Source organism: Protomyctophum bolini (genome assembly GCF_963924005.1).
Source record: "Protomyctophum bolini genome assembly, chromosome: 4".
Classification (NCBI taxonomy): domain Eukaryota; kingdom Metazoa; phylum Chordata; class Actinopteri; order Myctophiformes; family Myctophidae; genus Protomyctophum; species Protomyctophum bolini.
Window position 1 is genome coordinate 21,345,939 of NC_137865.1, and position 21,273 is coordinate 21,367,211.

The window sequence follows — 21,273 nt, forward strand, 5'->3', positions numbered from 1 at the left end:
TTTTGCAGGTTTTCATAGTATTCTGCGACCTACAGCAATAATTGTAGTGGAGGAAAACAAGTTACAATATCAGCCTCTGAGATATGTGGATAAGGATTAGAAGTTTTAAGAATATAAAAAAGGAGGAAATAAAAGTACCACAGAATTGTCCTTAAGTTGAGTTCGTACTTGAGTAAATGTACTTTCCAACCAGCATTGGGTATTTCATTTTTTGGTTTTGGCTTCATTTCTGACTGTGACTACAAGTACCAGCATGCACCGCGGCTGCTGTCAGAGACAAGTCGTGTACTTACTAGCAAGTGGGGACTGGGGAGAGATCACAGGCTGACAGACGGGCTGGCTTCTTGCTCTGTAAGTTATGTTTGTTTTATATATGAATACATTGCACCACTTTGTCTTTGACCGTGCCAGTGTTTGGTAAGAAAACACGTACTTTACTTTGTTCGAAGGTATTTCTCAATAGTGTTAGCAGTATGTTAGCTAACCAACGCGTTAGCTGTCATGATTTTGGTCACCTTGCTTGGCTTGCTAGCACAACCACGGTAGTTTAAAAGTCCTAACTCTGAGACGGGTACATATGGAGCCAGATGTCCACCTGGTTCCATGCACGTCTGCCCCTCCCAGAGTTACAAATAGGTATTATAGGGTCCATTTGGTTCCACTTGTACAATGATGATGTGTCTTTCATCCAATGCAGCTTCCATCATGGACCAGGACGGCAACAACTCAGAGGTGTGTTTGTGTGTGTGTGTGTGTGTGTGTGTAAAACAATGCATGTTGTGTTAGGGTTTGTGATGCTTTGACAGTTGCTGTGGCTGGTACCCCTCACTGGGCTGTTGGGAATAACTTTGTATAATATTTGTGTATGCATGCTGTAAAAGCACTTAAGTGTTTTCAGAGTCTCATGATGTATGCACAATATTGAATATATCCTCAATTAAATGCATGAGTTGCCACTTGCCAGCAACCGGTAGAGCAGCAATTGTATGCAAATGGTGTTTTTGAGTCATGCGGTTTGACTGGGAGAGGGAGATCATCATCTTTGACCATATGGTGGTGTAAGATTTGTTGTTCTTATACATTACCACATTTTGACAGGATGAGTCTGTCGGGCCTTCAGAAGAGCCATCAGAGGATGAATGGGCTATTCATCCTGCAAGCCTCCCCCCAGGACTATGTAAGTTCCTCATTATATCTGAGCGATTGCCTTGTTTTTCAGTGTAGCCTGAAAGTATAAGCTGCTCCGTCATAGATGTTGTAATATGCGTTTACAAAAAACAAATGTTTGCCTTGTCATTTCCTCAGGTCTACTGCACTGTTACTGTGAGTGTGCAACTCTTGAGAATATATAACTGGAACCAAATAAACCCATAAGGGTCAACGTGGTTCCATTTGCACACTCAATTAACTCTATCGTGTAGTTTGGAGTCTCGGAGATAAATAAAAACAATGATTTCGAATGGGAGTATATGGCCTAATCTAATGCATATCAAATTGGGGGTCCTTGAAATTCAACAGGTTGAGAATCCCTGTCCTGTGTCATGTTGTGTGACCTATCTTGACTGTGTCTCTCTGTCCTGGTGTGGAAGCTGATGCTGAAGCAGTGGAGCTGCTGTGGCAGGTTCGAGCTCAGCGACGCCAGACTGACCCTGACCTCCCCGAGACGGTTAGCAAACTGACTGCCCCTGACGGCAGTGTGCTCTACCTGGTGGGCACCGCCCACTTCAGCGACAGCAGCAAAAAGGACGTTGCGATGGTGTGCCTCCTCTATTTTAAACATCTAAAACAATATATATGAATGAAGTATGAACAACATGGCAACAGAACTACAAACCTTGGAGTCTAAATGTGCAGTGTAAATACAGTCCGTCAAGAGTTCTGTAGTCCCTTACATGCAGGTCTATACTTAACTCGCCTGTCGCTGAGTTTGCCTTTTGACGCCTATTTCCGAATATATCCGGTGAAAAATAACGGTTCAAACCGGAAATGGAAAAAATAAAGGCTTATGCTTTCTATGGGGACACAGCTTCTTAGAACATAATTATCTTGGATTCTTCTTTTTTGGCCAAAAACAAGCTTGGTTTGTGTATGATTTATTTAAACGATAGTATTTCGCTTACAAAAAGTATGTTTTGGGTGGATTCAATGACAATCGAGGGACATGTTACATAGCGGATTTAAGAATTTAAGAAGCCTCGCTGTTGAATGCACCTGATGGCGCTGTGGCTCCAAATTAGTTAAGAACTAGACCAGTCGTGCTTGATGATCTGAGACGTCTGACTTCCTTTTTTATTAATTAATCAGACTTGTAATTAATTCCAATCCACTTTATTTATAGAGCTCATTTAAAAACAACAGTGTTGAAGTGCTGCACACTAAGTAACAAATAAATACTACATTTATAGTATTCATTGGACTAATGGAGATCTAAACACCGTCCCCTCTCCTAGACGATCCGTGCGGTGCAGCCAGACGTAGTGGTGGTGGAGCTCTGCCAGTACAGAGTGTCCATGCTGAAGATGGATGAGAGTACATTGCTGAAGGAAGCCAAGGACATCAACTTGGAAAAGGTGCAGCAGGCTATCAAACAGGTCAGTTTTACCAGAGGGTGTGATGAGGTCATGGAGGAATGAACACACCCAGTATTCATTTGTAACTGAGGTGGGTACAAATGTAATCAAGTGGACTGTGTAAGTAACCATACATACATACTGAGGATTTTACTGTGCAGAGGCTGTATGTTATGTACAATAACGGCTCTTATCCTGTAGTGTGAAGCAACACTGGAGAACAACAGCCGTTAGTTCAATAAATATTGATGAGATGACAGATAAGATGGTGCTTTGTTTGCTGATACCAAATACAGTTTTGTGCCTAAAGGTGTGTTCACACCAGACACGAGTCACACGACACAACTGTCTTGAGCAATGCAATCAATTATGCCGATGTAAAGACGCTGAATAGAGCACTATTTCGCTTGAAGCAAACGGAGCATGTCGGCTACAGTAGAGCTGGCAGCATACCTCAAAAGAAGTCAAACATTTTTCAGCCTGCCGAAATCAAATCAGTTATCTTTTTTGCTACTGGACAAAGTGTGTGCTATCTCTCTCAATTAATTAAATGCCCCACCAATGACGTCCCTGGACGTAATTTCAAATCCAACACTTAACTGCCAATAACGCCCCCATATGTCATTACAGGGTTTTCATTGATTATGTTAGATCTTCACCAACATATGAATGGCTCTAGGTTGCTAGGAAACCGATAAAACCGGAAGTGAAAGGTCCACCTCAATGAACTCAAAAACTAACTTCGGCAATGCAGTGTGTTTGTTTTTCTGCAAATATGTCATTTTTCTTATCTAGCTGAACATTGTTTTGGCAAGAAGTATGCTGCAGATTTAACTAATGAATGTGAATGACAAAGACTTGTCTCCCCGGTTCTCCTTAAGTATCAGTACGAGGGCTTGGAATTAAGGAAATTCTCAACTCATCACTCTTGTCTTATTATCATAGTATGAAATTGAACACTGGACGTTTTTGCGGTGAAATTGCAGGTTTGATGGATTGACGTTGAACCTTTGTCTCCTGTGTATTTATCAGAACGGGTTGATGTCTGGCCTGATGCAGATCCTGCTGCTAAAAGTTTCAGCTCACATCACAGAGCAACTGGGCATGGCTCCTGGAGGAGAGTTCAGGGAGGCTTTCAAAGAGGTGACACATGCACGCACGAAATACAAAAAAGCATACTGTACACAAATACACAAAACATATAGTACACAGATACAAATGGATATACAATTGCATACATATATACACAAATAGCTTGCTCACCATCTTCCACCTACCCCACCAACCACCACATAATCAGCTATTACACAATGGAGATAAGGTCACAGTGTTGCACACACACACACACACACACTCAATGTGTGACAATTTGGAAATGCATTAAAAAAATGCTCTTATGTCTAAAATGGGAACAAGATCTGGCTCCTCTCCTTTTTAATCTGCTTCCTCCTGTGTTGTGCAGTGGTGCTAACAGCAGAATCTGTTTTGAGAGATTACCAAAAAGATGACACATATGCTGTGCTATAATGATATGAACAATTGTTTAATTTTATTCTACTATGGATGAAAATAAACTAAAAAGATGTTTGGACCACACATTGCATACCTAAGTGTAATGCTCGCAGCTTTTTCATCCTATAAAGGCTGGACGGGTGCCCTTTTGTAAGTTTCACCTGGGGGACAGGCCCATACCTGTGACGTTCAAGAGGGCCATCGCCGCTCTCAGCCTGTGGCAGAAGGCACGTCTGGCCTGGGGACTCTGCTTCCTTTCTGACCCCATCAGGTATCAACATTACATCCTTTGAGAAAGGGGATTTTTTTTCCCCCTGTCGGCCGTGTCGGGTGGAAACCTTGTATGTCCAATACAGTTTTTTTTTTAAATTTTAAAGTAGTGTTTTAATAGTGAAATTATGAAGAAGTATGGCATTCATTTCAGAAACTTTTACATTGTAAGCTAACAACAACGGCAAAGCCTGGTTTATTTATTTTAAGAGATTTGCTTTATTTGCATTTAATCATGAAAAGATCAACAGATATGCCATGTCCTGTCATTCTATGTTTACTTGACTCGGGGGTCCATTTGTACACTCTTAACGCTGTTTTTCTATTTTCTCTGGATTCTGCGTTTCAGCAAAGAGGACGTAGAGAAGTGCAAACAGAAGGATCTACTGGAGCAGACCATGTCAGAGATGATCGGAGAGTTCCCTGCTCTCCACCAGACCATTGTGGCTGAGAGAGATGTCTACCTCACACACACTCTACGCCAGGCTGCACGCTGTGTGGAGGCGCCCCCTAACGCCCAGAGTGCGTATTGCTTATTATATATATAACTTATTCACAATTTCTCCTTGTGTACTATTTATATTTGAAGTATTTGCTTGGATGTTTTGTTTTACAAATGACAAATTAAACACACCTGATGGTTCAAGCCCTTCCCGCACAACCTTGGGACATTCGAACACTGGAACACTGTCACTGCATCCAGACAGTGGAGTCACGAAGATGCCAAAAGCCGCTAGCGGCAGGCGTCTCTTCCGGGTTTTTAGACCCTGGTGGATGGAAATGAAGCTCCACCCACGCAGCAAAGAGTTTCCGCGTCTCAAACCCGGAAGAGACGCCTACCGCTCGGGTCTTCTTTTGGCATCTTCGTGACTCCACTGTCTGGAAGCACCCATTCTGTGCTTGTAGATTTTTTTGGGGGGGGAAATGTTCACTTATAATGTAATGTCATGATAATGCTCAAAATTGAGACAGCAAATTGAAAGTGATTAATTGATCAATTTTGACTGTGACCTTGTTCGAGCCCTGGGGGCATGAGATTTTTTTTTCTCTTGTGGCAATACTTTGTTTACCTTTACAGAAGTGCCTGCTGTGGTGGTGGGAGTCGTAGGAATGGGTCATGTCCCTGGCATAGAAAAGAATTGGGACAAGTCACTCAACATTGAAGAGATTATGAGGTACGTTTGATACATCACAAAGATGTTTGTGTGATAATGTTGTGCGACATATAGGTCTTAAGTGGTTACTCAGACTAATTGATTTAGTCGATAATTAGATTGTCCATATCGATTCATTAATAAAAATCACACCTGTGAGGGGTGATCTTATCATTGTACATCATCTCATTCCAGCCAATAAGAATTTGCATCCTCACCTTCGTCTTCAATGTTTGTTACGCAATTAATGTCTGTGTTAGGACAAATTGGTGCGCATACACCAACAGTTGGAGGGGCACTCAAATCAGTAAAAAAAAATTACAGCATCTTTCTGTCTCTTTCTCTTTCTTCCTCAGTGTTGCGCCTCCGTCGCGCTTCGGCTGGGTTTTACGCACGGTCCTCAAGGGTGGCATGATGGGATTGCTGGGGTATGCCTGCTACCGTGCTGGAGGAAGCATTGGCAGGGCGCTGCTGTCTATACCTGCTGTCCAGTCTCTACTGGAGAATCTGCAACCACCCGCTGCTTGACCGTGACTCCTTAATTTCCCCTGACCACCTACGTCTGTGACGAGACCCTCTGAATATTAAAACAATGCATTTATCACCAATGGCCTTAACGACAGGAGGGCGGGGAGGGTTGGGGTGGATGAACTAACAAGGACCTCAAGAACCTCCTCCCGCCTCCTATCCGTGTCCCTGTTCACACGGCAGGGCAGTACTGGCAAAGAAACCATGACAGTACTCTGCTTTCTTTTTAATTCATTATTTTGTACCTGCAAAACCCTTTTTTTTGCGCTTTGGTTTTGTAATGTTTACAAATGCTAATAATTCTTTACATATATCCCCCACATTCCTTGTAATGACTTGAACATTTTTAAGACGACTCATCATGACTCAGTAAGAGGCACACGTTTTACATGACATGAGGTTTGCTTTGAGTTCCATCTTGTGGCTTCTTGAGGTATCGCCTTGAAAGACGCAGCCTAATCAGACAGATGATTTCCGAGAGGCCCACCTTTCTAAAGGTTTTGTTTTGTAGATCCTTGGATACGGCACCAACCAAAGGTTTACTGTTTACTCATTGGCTCATTCAGTATGCAGCACTTTATTGGGTAGAAGAGTGACATTTGATAAGATACTAAAATATGCATAATCGTGCAATCGTTGTCCCCTGATCTTGAATCGAGCCCTGTGCTTTAGAAAAGGTTCCTTTTTTTTGTAGTAGCCTATACATGTTTTATAACCCTGGTAAAAGTGCCAACCTGTTTAATTTTGCATTTATTTGTTGGGAAATTAATGTACTGTAGTTTCTCTCAATTTTTTTAAAGTAATATATTATTTCTAGGCCACCAACAAGATTAACATAACAGTCATTCATTTCCTCTATGCGCTGTCTTGCTTGCCACAACAGACAAGTGCCTCATATTGCATTTCTAAAGCCTGACTTGTACTTAGTTGTGCATAATGTCCTGCACCAAACATGGCAGATCTACAAGCGCATGTGCTGCAATGTTGTGAGCTTGTTGGTCTCAATAGCCAGACAACTATTCTACAATCTCTGAATGCTATATAGCTGTGTGGGAGTCAACAGTTTGGCTCGAGAGACTATGTCAATGACTATGTCAATGACTATGTTCTGCTATTTTTGGTGCAACTAAGTCTGACTCAGACATAAGGGCTCATGCTGAAAAGGCAAAGTGCATATGCATTTATACATAGGCCTATTCCTAAATTGGATATGTAGATACTGTATGTAATACATTGCTATTTTTAATGAAGTTTTCCATACTTTTGGCGTGTGTGTATGGAAGTTTAGTAATGTGCTGCCTCCCCCATTGTGAACTGAAATGGTATCCTGGTCTCTCAGCACCCTCTGAGCTGAAACTTGACATGCGGTTGGCTTGAACGTGCCTCAGGACCAGCAGTTAACTTTGTAAGCATATTGTACATTTGATACAAGACCTCTTTTAACCACTTCAACCCCAGCATCCCTATTCTGGGGGTAAACATTTGCCAAAAATAGATCAATGCTTGTAGTTTGTCAATTTTGGGGTAAGAGATTTGGTGTAGATGGAAAGAAGTGGTCCAAGTACAGTTGCAACTCAGGTCCCTTTCGCTAAGACTAAAGAGCAACATTCAAATGTATGCTTTAAACACATGTCTAACTCTTGACTAATGGTCCATACTGGACATTAGAAGATATGCAGTTATGCACCTTGTCAAGATATCCATTTATAAAAGACTGGACAGGAGGGATTTAGTTGAGTTATTGGGCTGTTGAAAGATACAACTGAACGGTCTCCATTTTACATATGAAGCTCAAGCTTGTACCTGACATATTACTCGGGACGCTTTTTCTGGAAGGAAATTCACCATGATCGTTAGAAAATGGATCAGGTCTTGGAAGTATAGCCTTATATCTAATCTATGCTCCATCATACGATGGTGTCGCATGCTAAATATAGAACAAGCTCACCAGTCGCCACGCGTTGCATAGATCTGATCTTTTTTGGAGCACAACTTCATTGTACGAGTATAAATCTGGACTTCTACACATGCTGCCTTTGACAAATAGATATCCAACTGAGAACAACATTGAGCTGTACTGTATGGTCTAATAGCAGTATCTGTTCATGGTGAAACATGATTTGTTGACATTCCTGGTACATTGTTTCTTAATTTGGGAGGGGTACTTTTAGCAGTAACTGGAAGAGTGGCCAACCACCACCTCAATGTTAAATTGCCTTACAAAATGTAAACAACATTTAAGAATTTGTTAAAGATGGAGTGCTGTGATTTTTGTACTTTTTCTGTTTTGTATCATGTGTCTATGGACTCTGCGTAAGTTATGCATTACTCTAATAGACCCCCAGGTGTGGTTAGAGTATTCAAATATATCTTCCCTGTGTATTCTTGGTTTCTCAAAAAAACCAATCGAAATGACAGTGATATAGTGACATCACATTTAAAGAGGGGGATCACCACTTCTTTAATATTCTGAAGTAAATGTAAAGTATTCATGATTTGAACATGCTTGAACATTTTTCATTGAAGGCCTGTAATATTTCTACAATTGCTACAAAACGGGGCTAGCCAGTCATTTGGGGCATAAGAAGTTAAAGGGTAAATTTAGTTCTGCCAATAATAGGCCTACCGTAGTACCGTGCATGTTCAAATCATGTTTATTTTAGATCATTAGGCTGCTTCAGACCATTTTCCAAATGTATTAAATGTTTAACATTATGGAAAAAGTTGACAATTTAATATTGAGGTGTGAGAAGTATTCATGGACTTAGTTTGAACACAGTGAGTTAACAATTCTCAGTTCTGAAATAAAGTGGTTTGAGTGCATGAAGCTAGAGGTATTTATAGGTGAGTAAATTGCATTTGGATTAACTTGGATAATTAAGATTGAGAGAGAGAGAGAGATTGGTCAAATCAGTATTCGTTTCTCTAAATAATTGCCTCAGATGGCTTTTTTGGTTGACCTTGACCTCTTATTTCACCAGGTAGTTCTATTTGTTTTCTTTAGTACTTGCTTAGTGCATTTTTGAGTTAACATTGCGTCATGCACCAGACTTTCCGCCAAAAGCACATCCCAATGTCATGTCACATCATTAATTTCCATCATTATGTAAACGATCAATTCATGACATTAATTGATTTGATAATATTAATGTGGCAATATTAACTTTAGTGAGTTACTCCGTGGGTGTCAGTGTCACGTTAAAGTCGTTCCGCTCTTGTCATTGTTTCCAGCCGGACAAATAATGATGCAACAGCAAATCCAAGTTGCCAAACATCCGCTGTTGTACAAGGCATGTTATGAAACTGAAAGTTTGGCTTATTAAATCATAATGATATCATGCAGCGGCCGTCGCAGTAACTACACGGATGTCATGTATTGAATGGCTTCATTCGGACCGCGTCTTCTCTCACGGGTGTTTGGTGGTTGCACTTGCTCCGGTACTGTGATCAGACTGTTGTGCGGTGGAGGTGTGGTGATGGACGGCGTGATGGGACTGGTTGTAGGTCGTTCGTCTCTGGAGCGGCTGGACTTTGACAACGTTGTTCTGAAGAAGCTGCCCGTGGATCCCTGCACGGAGCCCGGCGTCCGCAGCGTGAAGGGAGCCTGTTTCTCCAGGGTGGTGCCACAGCCTGTCACCAAACCCAGGTGGAGAAAGGAGGAATAGGCTATGAAATATGATTATATTTATTTTATAATAAGCTCTAGTGTCTAAGTCTGAGTATGTAGTATGATTAAGTAATTATGTCACTGATTGATTGAAAATTGTAATAACAGATTGCAGAATGGGACTGGGTACAGTCATTTTTAGGGGAATGTCATGTGGTCTACCTGCGTAGCCTACTCCTGATCTACAACCTCCCTCACAACGTGTGGCATCACTATTTTTTAATAGCCAAAGTATAAAATAGGGTTAGACTAGTAGTACTTAATTATATTGATGCTATATTGCCTTATATAGCTGGGCACCCCAAGAACCACTGACAAAAGTGTGTGTGTGTGTGTGTGTGTGTGTGTTATACACAATACAATTATACAGTATGTGTGTATGAAATGTATCTATATAAGTCAGTATAGTAAGGCTGCATGATATTAGGGAAGCATGCGATATTCGATAATGTTGAATATTTCAATAACGATATGACTTGTAAGTATATAGCTTTAATGTATTTTTGCTTAAGGTTAAGTTTAGTAAACTAAAGACATATTAATTCAATATGTAAAACGAATATCTATTCTAGCCTAACAAAAAGCAATGCCTCTGAACTTGGACTTTCAGTTGCATTTATTGCAACTAAATGCAATAATAACTAGTAATAATTAGGCCTGCTGCCATTCAGGATGGAAAATAAAATTGTCCTTTTGGATTTGGGGAGAAGTAGTTTTGATGAGGCGCTAATGTGAAGTACTTGATATAAACAGAAAATGTTAAGTTGAGCAAGCAAGTTATGCTCAACTTGATTTATACTTCCATCTCCACTCCACAGTGTTTTGCCGAAAGGATTGCACAATCGGCAAATAGACATAATATGCCATTTATTTATCTCGATAAATAGCGTCTCTCGCAAAATGTATACCTTGCATGATGATACCTCGATGAAGGTATGTTTTCGATATATCTTGCAGCCTTATAGTATATTTTATAGATAGAGGTTCGGGCTGCTATCTGTCATGTCAATCTTGTCCCTTTATGCCCATGTATGGAGATCCCTGACTGATTTGTTTGCCAATGTGTCATCATGGGATGACACATTGCGGTTAGACAACACACTCCATATTTGGGCAGCATTGGGAACTATATGGCTATGGCTGAGTCATGGTGACATTAGCCTCGGAAACCCGCGTGATATCAGAGGTTTGCCCATCCACTGTTCGGTCATCCATGGATACTGTATACAGTATTATTGCGAACGCAGTGATTGCGAATGCAGTGAGCACTTACTATGAGACCTAGCAGATCATGTCTGTCTGTCTGTCTGTCTGTCTGTGTGTGTGTCCGTGTGTCCCCCCTTTGTGCCTATATATGGAGCTGAGTGATTTGTTTGTGATTGATGCAACACAACACAAACAACACATATTTGGACGTATAGCTGCTTTGGGGACTCCTTATATGGTTATGGATAAGTTAAAAACATAACTTAAAAAAATAATAACTTAAAAATAAATCTTAAAAAAACCCAAATATGTACGAGCTGCGTTCGCTTCCCGCGTTTGCGCGTCTTACTGGTGAGTATACCAGTAAGACGCGCAAACGCGGGAAGCGATATAACCATATAAGGAGTCCCCAAAGCAGCTATACGTCCAAATATGGAGTGTGTTGCATCAATCACAAACAAATCACTCAGCTCCATATATGGGCACAAAGGGGGGACACACACACGGACACACACACAGACACACAACAGACATGATCTGCTAGGTCTCATAGTAAGTGCTCACTGCATTCGCAATAATGTATACGAACGAGTAAGACGCGCAAACGCAGCTCGTACATATTTGGGTTTTGGACGTATAGCTGCTTTGGGGACTCCTTATATGGTTAATTGGTTATGGCTGAGTCATGGTGACGTAACAGTGGGACAGACACTTGCATCAATCACAAACAAATCACTCAGCTCCATATATGGGCACAAAAGCGGGACAGACACACACACAGACACACAGACAGACATGATCTGCTAGGTCTCATAGTAAGTGCTCACTGCGTTCGCAAATACAAGTAAGACGCGCAAACGCGGGAAGCGAATGCAGCTATACGTCCAAATATGGAGTGTGTTGCATCAATCACAAACAAATCACTCAGCTCCATATATTGGCACAAAAGGGGGACACACAGACAGACAGACAGACATGATCTGCTAGGTCTCATAGTAAGTGCTCATTGCGTTCGCAATCACTGCGTTCGCAATTATATGAGTTGTAAATGTATATATGAGCATTACTCTTTAGATTAGCGTATACTGTATACTCGTTTTTGGATATGTAATATATAATTTGTGTTGGTCATTGTTTATCTTTTGAGAATTTAATTTGTTATTCTTGTTCAAATTACATTTTAATCTCATTGGTCAACTCAAAGGTTCGTGGCAGTCTCTAATGAAGCTCTGGCGTTGCTGGGGCTCAAGGGGGACGAGGTGCTGAGCGATCTTCTTGCACCGGGGTATCTTAGCGGCTCCAAAATCATGCCAGGCTCGGAGCCAGCGGCCCACTGCTACTGTGGACACCAGTTCGGACACTTTGCCGGGCAACTGGGCGACGGAGCGGCTTGTTACCTGGGGGAGGTGAAGGTTCCTGCTCATCAGAACCCAGAACTATTGCAGGGAAACCCGAGTGGCCGTTGGGAGATGCAGGTGAAGGGCGCTGGACTGACGCCTTATTCCAGGTGCGACAAGTTGTGCACTACTTTTTGAAAAAAAGTAGATTAACTGTGTGCAAAATACAAATGTAACCAAAATGGACCCATTCGTTCACTCTCAGAGTAACAAGGACCTAGGTTCCTTTGGGGCCCTTTAACTTAAGGATCCATTGTTCCACAGTTAAATAACACTTTGATTTGTCCTTCTCCTATCTCTAGATCAGCTGATGGTCGTAAGGTGCTGCGTTCCAGCATCAGGGAGTTTCTGTGCAGTGAGGCGATGTTTGCCCTGGGTATCCCCACCACTAGAGCAGGCTCTGTGGTGACATCTGATAGCAGAGTCATACGGGATATTCGATACGATGGACACCCCCGCCATGAGAGATGCTCTATAGTCCTCCGCATTGCTCCCACCTTCCTCAGGTCAGTGACATCTGTCGTATATATATATGCAGAACCGATATATCGTCTGTGCCCTAGTTGGGCACTGGTATACATCCATATAGTCATACGCCCGAACAGAGAAGCACTCAGTTTGTATGTATAACTGGGCATCCTTGTGTAAGCAGTAACTATGGTGAAATAGATTCAGTTTATTCATTGATATAAGACAGGGAATCGGATAATTTTAAATGCTGGAAATTGTTTATGCAGCTTTGAGCATGATCACAGGATTAAAAGAATAAAAAAAGCCCTGAAATATTTTACTTCTTACAATAGAGGGTATGTGCTAGCCTGGCTAAAGCCAGACGCGAATCAGCCGTTGGCAAAAAAGAATTGCCTTCCGGCGGACGACAGTGTGATTTGAGTCTGGCCGCTTATTAGCCAGGCTAGGTATGTGCATGCATAAAGTGTTTGGCAAAGTGAGTGGACAAGTGAGTTTAACGTTGTTCCAATCAGATAAGACTTTTCTGTTTGGATGTATGGGCTGTCTAGGCCATAAAGTAGTTTTTTGCCACTCGGTAGGCGTTCCCGCATAACTTGCAGGTATGATGATGATGTCACGCGCATACCCTCCTCAATATAAACTTCAAATCAACAAAATGCAATTGCAATCTAAAAATCGAATAACCTAAAATACAAATCAAAAATTTCAAATAATGTGAAAAAACAGCACCTACGTATGTTATAATTACATAGTCAATACACTACAGCATGCACAAATATCAATTCATCATACCCAGACAGTTGCTCTTTCAGCAGTTATACTGTTATGGAGAACTAGTTTTTTTTTTTTTTTAAAGCAAGTGATATTATTGTCTAGATACGGGCTAGTATGTAAATAGTGTCCTCCTTGAGAAAGTCTCTGAACCCCTAATTGCTCCCGGTGTGCAGGTTGGTGGCGCCTTGCATGGTTTGCATGGATCGCTGTGTGAATGTGTGTGTGTGAATGGGTAATGTATCTATAAAAATATGTGAAGCGCCTTGGATAAAAGCGCTATATAGATTAACATTTACCATTGTTATAATATACAGGTTTGGATCCTTTGAGATTTTCAAGCCGCCTGATGAGCTTACAGGCCGCCATGGGCCCAGCTATGGACGCGATGAGCTCAGAGGCCAGATGATGGATTATGTCATTGAGATGTTCTACCCTGAGATCCAGCAGGACTTCCCGGACAGGGTGGAGAGGAACGTAGCTTTCTTCAGAGAGGTAAATATCAGATTCCTCTAATGGTGCAAATCCCAGCTTTCTATAACCAACAAAAAAAGAGCCAAGAGAACTCCAATTAACATTCAGCCAGTGAGTCAAACATAAGCCTTTATTTTATATTTTTTATGGAGGGACAGACAGTAGGCTGACAGGAAATGGGGGGGGGGTGACATTCAGTGAATGCCGTCGGGATCGGGAGTCGCACACTGCCAGACTGGATTACCAGCCAAGGTGCCTGGACCGCTGAGCCACGGCCCAGGCGCCCAGGCCTACTCTTGATTAATTAATTTAAAAAAAATGTATACACAGGGCTATTTGTGTCACGTGTATCGGTTTCACAGTTTTACTCAAAGAGCTTTGACATTCCCCTTTTTAGCACCCAAGGGCAGACCTTTTTGTTTATGGCCAAGAACATTAGGATTTTGCTTCCATGGTTATCTTCCAAAGCAGCTACAGTATAATGACAGCCTGACTTCATGTGCTGAGTCACTATAGGCCTTCTATTATTAGGTTACCATAGTTTTAACTAGAACTAAGATGAGAGAACATATTACTTTAGTTTTGGCATCACTGCACTGGCTTCCGGTTGTTTTTAGGATTGATTTTTAAATTATTTTACTTGTCTATAAAGCTCTCAATGGTCTCGCACCTTCCTACCTACATGACTGCCTGCCTAAATATGTCCCAAACCGCCCCCTAAGGTCTTCCACTGCTGGCCTGCTCGCTTTGCCAAAAAAAAAGTCAACTAAAAAATACGGGGAAGCAGCTTTTTGCTTCTACGGGCCGTCAGCATGAAACAAGCTCCCACTGTACCTTCGTCAGGCAGCCTCTGTAGACATTTTTAAAGCTCAGCTCAAGACCCACTTCTACAACATTGCTTTTAATTGATCTTTTTTTATTTTATTTTGTTATTCATGTCCTCACTGTATTGCATTACTGCTTGTTTTTTAATGTTGTTGCCTTGCTTTTCTTTTATTCTCCATTTTTCTGTAAAGCACTTTGAGCTGCATTTCATGTCATGAAAGGTGCTATACAAATAAAGTTTTATTATTATATTAGCAATGAGAACAGAAACCTCTGGCATTTCCATAGCATTTGTGTGTGTGTGCGTGCGTGTGAGAGAGACAGAGAAAGACAAAGTTCTCTTTATAATAAATAAAATATACGATAAATACAGGGTCTGTATTTTTTGGTACAGGCGTGATAACAGTTCTCGTGTCTTGCTTTCAGGTGATGCAGCGCACTGCTCGACTTGTGGCCCAGTGGCAGTGTGTAGGCTTCTGCCATGGAGTCCTGAACACAGACAACATGAGCATCCTGGGACTCACACTGGACTATGGGCCGTTTGGCTTTATGGACAGGTCTGTGTGTGTTTGCTCCGTGCTTATGTTGACACCCTGAGCGGCATAAACGGAGGTCTCCGTCCTATCAAATAGTAACGCTCAGGACAGAGATTAATCACAGGACGGAACTTTATTGATATCATAACCGAGCTCACCGCTCCACAGGCTGGGAGCGCCTGTTGGGCAACATTCAATCTCATTTCCGGTTGGGACGTCATCCAAAACGTCCCCCCCCCCATTTTAGTGGATGAGATCGAAAATCTTAAAACGTGAATAACTCTTGATCTAAATCATCTGTCCAATTCTAACCAAAGATTATGATTTTGACGGCCCATCGCGGTCGCTAGTCGCGTTAGAAGTAATCATACCTCCCGTTGTTGCCGATCGCCTCGGGGGTGTTTTGGAAACTTTTGGCTACATCTAGCTACTTCAGCTACATCCAATATGGCGCCTGGTACACCTTGAAATGCGCTCTGTAGCTGCAAATCGCTGGGCACCCTGATTTAATGGTCCTACAGTATATACCCCCGGGCGTTCGGGTGTTCATTTTGAAGACAGGAAAAACAAGTGTCAAAATAGCAGAATTACAGACTCTCATACAACAAATTGTGAGTGGTTAATTTGATTTGCTTTGCTTTCACCCTCCCAGGTTTGATCCAGATTTCATCTGTAATTCCTCTGATAATTCGGGCCGCTACACGTACCAGGCCCAGCCAGACATATGCAGGTGGAACCTGGTGAAGCTGGCAGAGGCACTGGCTCCCGAGCTGCCACCAGAGAGGGCCAAGGCTGTTGTGGCTGAATACGGGGACCACTATAACGGCTTCTACCTACGGAACATGAGGAAGAAGTTGGGCCTGTTGACGAAAGAGGAGCCTGAGGATGAGGTGCTGATTAGGGAGCTGCTGCAGACCATGCATAACACAGGTGATTGTTTTTAGCATGGCAATGCTTTACAAGACCATTACACGTTGTGATTCCCAAACCAGTTGAGCTCCAAGTCAGCTGAGCTGAGACACCTCCAACACACTATGCCAGTGTCTCAAAACAATTCATTTACAAAAATTACCAAAATCCCCTGAAAATAAGGCCTTGAGGCAATTTCTAAATTGCAGGATGTTAAGCGAACCAAAACAAGTGCTCCCTAAAATCAATGAGGGCGCGACCAAACTAGTTTTGGAATTGTTAAGACGTAACAACAGCACCATGCAGCAGATATTACACAATGATTGTCAATATTTATTCTGTTCATTTTGCCTGTTCCCCCAACAGGAGCTGACTTTTCCAACACCTTCCGAAGCCTCAGTCAAATCCCCTGCCCCGCTGAAGGTGAGGTGGAGGAGGACATTGTCAAGCAGGCCACAGATCTCTTGTTGGTGCAGTGTGCCCACCTAGAGGAACTGAAGGCTGCCAACAAGCCCACAATGGATCCACGGTGAGAGACTCTATGACCCAGTACAGATTAAGTTTGTTCAGGTGCTCAATATGTTTGCCACACAAACGGATGGTTGATAGTCCCCTCTGTCTGGTCCAACCTCTGCTTCACTGCTAATGTTTGGCAGAGCTCCAAGTGACACTGATGAGTGCTGTGTTCAACAGTTGAAATTGTTTCAAGTTGAGAGTGCAGGCCAATGCTGTTCTCAAGGCGGGTCTATGTTTTAGGTCATGAGTGCGATACCTTTCCATAGGAAATGAACCACAAAACGGCATCAGTTGTGTTTTTACAGCCTTTGGTGGGCAATATGGTGATAAATTATCGTATGTAATACAATGTATCCACTATTTGCCTTTTCAGAGATATCGTGTATATATATTGTGGCACAGTGAATGTGCATTCTATGATTTCCAATATTTCCTGCCCAAACAGGCTTAGCTCAGCAGTAGGATAGTCAGTGCTCGCATGGGATACACAGATGCAGCACACAGATCACTTAACCTTGTCTTTTATTCCTTGTATTTCCTTTACAATGTCAATGTTTTTTTAATTAAAATAAACTTGCATAGTGTTCACTGTCCTGTCAAGATAGCACATGTTTAATTAAAAGACTAAATAGACTAAATGCATCACTTTTCCCACCATCTCTCCTCTTGCCAGTGAGCTGGCAATGTTGATGTCAATGGCCCAGAGCAACCCAGCCCTCTTTCAGATGATCTCAGACAGGACAACCCTGGCCAGGCAGCTGGAGAAACTCAGCAAATTTAAGGAGCTGCTGGAGAACAGTCAGGAAGATCTGACCAGCAAACTGGCAGAGGACTGGACCCAGTGGATCAGCTCATACAGGTGGGGAAGAGGGGCAGACAACAGTTAATCGAACTATACGATTTAAAATACAAAATATATAATCAATAATCGATCATGTATTAATGTATAATGTATAATCTAGATGAGTAGATTGGTGATTGATCCCCATTTTGGGCATGTCATCATTGGTTCCAAAAATGAAAAAAATGAATAGCAGATCTACAAACTCACGACTCGTCCCGATGCATCATTGTGTGATGGGATACAGAATATGGCTTAATTAAACTGTTTCGTAGAAGCTAAGACACGTATCGATAGTTGCAGTCTTAACTCCTAACAGACTGGAAGAGGAAATGGTCTGTTGACTGTGGCGCTGTTCCATTGACTCAGTTCCCTGTTTTATCATGTGCTACAGGAAGCGTCTGGCCCGGGAGCTGGAGGGCCAGGATAACATTCAGGCAGTGCAGGAGGAGAGGGTGAGAGTGATGGATGGCACTAATCCATGTGTGGTGCTCAGAAACTACATTGCCCAGAATGCAATTGAGGCTGCTGAGAGTGGAGATTTCTCTGAGGTCAGCATACAAGCATCAACTGTTTTCTCATATTTGCTAGGATTACGCTATGCCAATCATAGCTCGTTTCATGCGGCTATGTGTATACACAGTGAACCACTACAAACTTTTCACTGTCTTGTTTATTCATATTCGAATGTTGGTGTACATTTTGTCCTGTGAATTTGCTGATATGTTTTTCTTCAGAAAATGTTTCTGCAAGTATGAGCATATGCTGCACCTTGTCAATTCATGATAATTTTAGAATGCTCCCTCATCCATGCTGGACACAATCCCCTTTTCACGTATGCTAGTTGTGCTTTTCCCCCCCACTTTTCAGGTTTAGTTTATTTATTTTTAACTGCTTGTTTGCTTTTCTTGTGCCTTCGGAAGGTCCGACGGGTCCTGCAGGTTCTGGAGAAGCCGTTCTCCTCCCACCCAGGTCTAGAGGAGCCTTTATGGGTGGGTGGAGGAGGTGTCGAGGAGCAGGCAGAGAGAGAGGAGGGACAGCTGGAGGAAGCAACCTCTTCATCCATGAGAGTCCCTCTTCCATATACCAGCAGACCCCCTGCTGAAGCGAACGCCATCTGCGTCAGCTGATCTTCGTAAGGCCTTCCTTGACTTATCGCTGGCCTACCTAAAGTGATAGAGAGAGTTTATTGTGCAGGATTTATATCTAGTTGCAAGCCAGTTTTCATGCTCCGAAAATATTAGGCTATTTTCAGTGTGTGACAGTAAATTGAACATTGGTCTTTTCTTTTTCCTCAGATCTCTTTACTTGCGTGCACACACACACACACACACACACACACACACACACACACACACACACACACACACACACACACACACACACAGTACAATTGTAAACTCTCTCTGTTACTTTAGCAGGCAGTGCATGGAAGGCAAGCACGAGGCAGGCAATACACTCCATAGGCAAGCATTCTCTAAGCCAAAAGAGGAGAGAATGTGTTCAGGGAAATGGCAAAGGGAAAAAAAGGCATAATTAGAATGTATGCATTTCACATATATTATACGTATATCTGCTGTCGGGCAAAAACCAATTGTGTCCAAAATATAAACTCTTTAGGAAATGAAAAAGACCATGTTTTAAAACAACACAACTCTGCCTCATCAAAGTTGGTACGGTACTTGAATGATATTATCATCACTTTACTCAAATACAGCTCAAGTGGAGTTAGGAGGTTTTTGACCATTATTGTGGATATGGTTGTTTTGTCCATCATTGATTAGAATTACGGACGGAAGAAACAAAAAACCTAACACAGTAAACACACAGATGTTGGTTGTAAATGGTGTTCAATAGCACTGATTTATTAAAGAAAAGTTTAAAAATAGAGATAGTTGGTTTTTGCCCGGAAGCGTCAATATAAACTTTATTTGCTGTCCTGATCCGGTTCTCTCTCTGGGCTTTGGGTTTGTGCTGCCTATTGATGATGACCCAGACAACCAGTCCTACAATGACCTGTCTGTGTTTGAATAACCATGGAGAACTAACTGGATTGCCTGATGATGACGATAGTATACCAAATAATTGAATGTGCGTGAGAGTTGAGCTTCTGACTGCGTTTCATTTGTTGGGGGGTATTAGAATGAAAGGGAATGTTTGTACTCGATAGAGTAAGCCGCAATTAACACGCACAGTTAATAATCGAAACGGGAGGAAATATTTTAGTGTTGACGTAGCAGTTGCTGGGTTCACACTAGAACACATTGTGTATATTAATTAAAACGTTATCTCCCATCATATGTAACTGAATGGATTGTAGTTGACACTGAACTCATCAAATCGAAATAATAGTAAGCCTTTTTAAGATTTAATCATTTTTTAAATGAATGCTCTTATAAACGTGATTCTTTGAATTATTCTTATGAAGGGAAAAATACTATATTCACATTAATTCACTAACATTATTTCATGACGTGGAGCAGTGGTTCCCAAACCTTTTAGCTCAAGACCCAAAAGAGAAATTAAGACGTTTCAGGACCCAAACTAGTGAAAATAGCAGATCTACAAGCTCACAATGTGTGGCTTTGCGCTGCGTTGTGAGCTTGTAGATTGGCTATTTTCTGTACACAAATTTTGCGAAATGCTTCTTGAATTTGTTTTCAAATCATGAAAATAAGTTTTTTTGTGGACATTTGATGAAAATCTTTTAAACTACGGTAATGACTGTCAGGAAACAAAAAAATAAAGCAATATTAACAGGTGACTGAGAAATGGATCTGCGACCCACAAATGGGTCTCGACCCAGTGTTTGGGAACCAGTGACCTAGACTCTAGTTTAGGTCCTAGAGTGACTGATCATTTGGTCATAACCTCACCTCACATTAGTGTTATTCCTTTCACACCCATCAAGCAAGAATCTTAGTATGAACATGAGATGTTGAATAAATGTGTTGAGCTGTTATTATACAAATCTTGTTCACAGAGCTTTCCTCGTGTTTTATGCATAAAGGCTGTGTTTCTGTTGCATAATGTGATTGATCATGTAACCAAAAATACAAAGATACTCATAGAAAGACCAACTTTTCTTCTTCAATTTGTGGAAAACCTTTTGACTCACCAGGAATTGTTGTTGTTGAATGTTTTCCCCTAGCCTGGCTAATAAGCCAGACTCAAATCACACTAGTTTTCTCCATCCTGATTCCTGAAGGTCATGTTTATATAAATATGCTGTCAGTCAGTTGCTTTTGTATGGAATGTCTACACACCATGTCTTACTGTAGCCTACAAGTCACAGCAAGAAAGCCCCAGACACTACCCAGTCACATACCTGAAGAAGACAGACATTTTTGTAATACTTTTTCATGCTTTTAAGTTGATATAAAATTTTGCTTAATGGAATTTCTGATATTCCACTCAAAATGCTAGAGGGGCCGAGCTTTAAACGTTTCCACAATTTAGACGTTGATCGGGCTACCTACAATCTATAGACCTTTAATATTATTTTTCAGGAATTAAAAAAAGTCATGTTAATAGACTGTTTAGTCCCACCTGGATACCCGAGTTAGAATCATGGATCAATGTGCATTGGTCGGTGCCATTATTAAAACGTCCTGCCATTAATCAGA

At 41.7% G+C, this 21,273-nt stretch overlaps 2 protein-coding genes across 2 annotated transcripts; both read left to right on the top strand.

Moving 5' to 3' along the window:
* Positions 1-280: 280 nt before the first annotated feature.
* trabd (TraB domain containing) lies at positions 281-8,608 on the top strand. Its single transcript, XM_080761321.1, has 10 exons — positions 281-351; positions 698-732; positions 1,099-1,177; positions 1,590-1,756; positions 2,451-2,591; positions 3,603-3,713; positions 4,214-4,353; positions 4,702-4,874; positions 5,431-5,527; positions 5,863-8,608. The coding sequence occupies exons 2-10, from the start codon at positions 706-708 to the stop codon at positions 6,032-6,034; spliced, it is 1,107 nt and encodes a 368-aa protein (XP_080617447.1). The 5' UTR covers positions 281-351; positions 698-705; the 3' UTR covers positions 6,035-8,608.
* Positions 8,609-9,278: 670 nt separating this feature from the next.
* selenoo1 (selenoprotein O1) lies at positions 9,279-20,706 on the top strand. Its single transcript, XM_080760777.1, has 10 exons — positions 9,279-9,680; positions 12,112-12,414; positions 12,607-12,810; positions 13,864-14,041; positions 15,272-15,402; positions 16,034-16,311; positions 16,657-16,819; positions 17,480-17,665; positions 18,042-18,198; positions 18,571-20,706. Exons 1-10 carry the CDS (start codon positions 9,415-9,417, stop codon positions 18,775-18,777), a joined length of 2,073 nt encoding a protein of 690 aa, XP_080616903.1. The 5' UTR covers positions 9,279-9,414; the 3' UTR covers positions 18,778-20,706.
* Positions 20,707-21,273: the final 567 nt, after the last annotated feature.

Excerpts from the sequence above, each read along its gene's own strand:
- trabd (XM_080761321.1), top strand. The coding sequence starts at position 706 with ATGGACCAGGACGGCAACAACTCAGAG. Across the intron at positions 1,178-1,589 it reads AAGCCTCCCCCCAGGACTAT|CTGATGCTGAAGCAGTGGAG; the intron begins GTAAGTTCCTCA and ends CTGGTGTGGAAG. Across the intron at positions 3,714-4,213 it reads TCAGGGAGGCTTTCAAAGAG|GCTGGACGGGTGCCCTTTTG; the intron begins GTGACACATGCA and ends CATCCTATAAAG.
- selenoo1 (XM_080760777.1), top strand. The coding sequence starts at position 9,415 with ATGGCTTCATTCGGACCGCGTCTTCTCTCACGGGTGTTTGGTGGTTGC. Across the intron at positions 9,681-12,111 it reads CAGCCTGTCACCAAACCCAG|GTTCGTGGCAGTCTCTAATG; the intron begins GTGGAGAAAGGA and ends GTCAACTCAAAG. Across the intron at positions 18,199-18,570 it reads AGAGTGGAGATTTCTCTGAG|GTCCGACGGGTCCTGCAGGT; the intron begins GTCAGCATACAA and ends TGCCTTCGGAAG.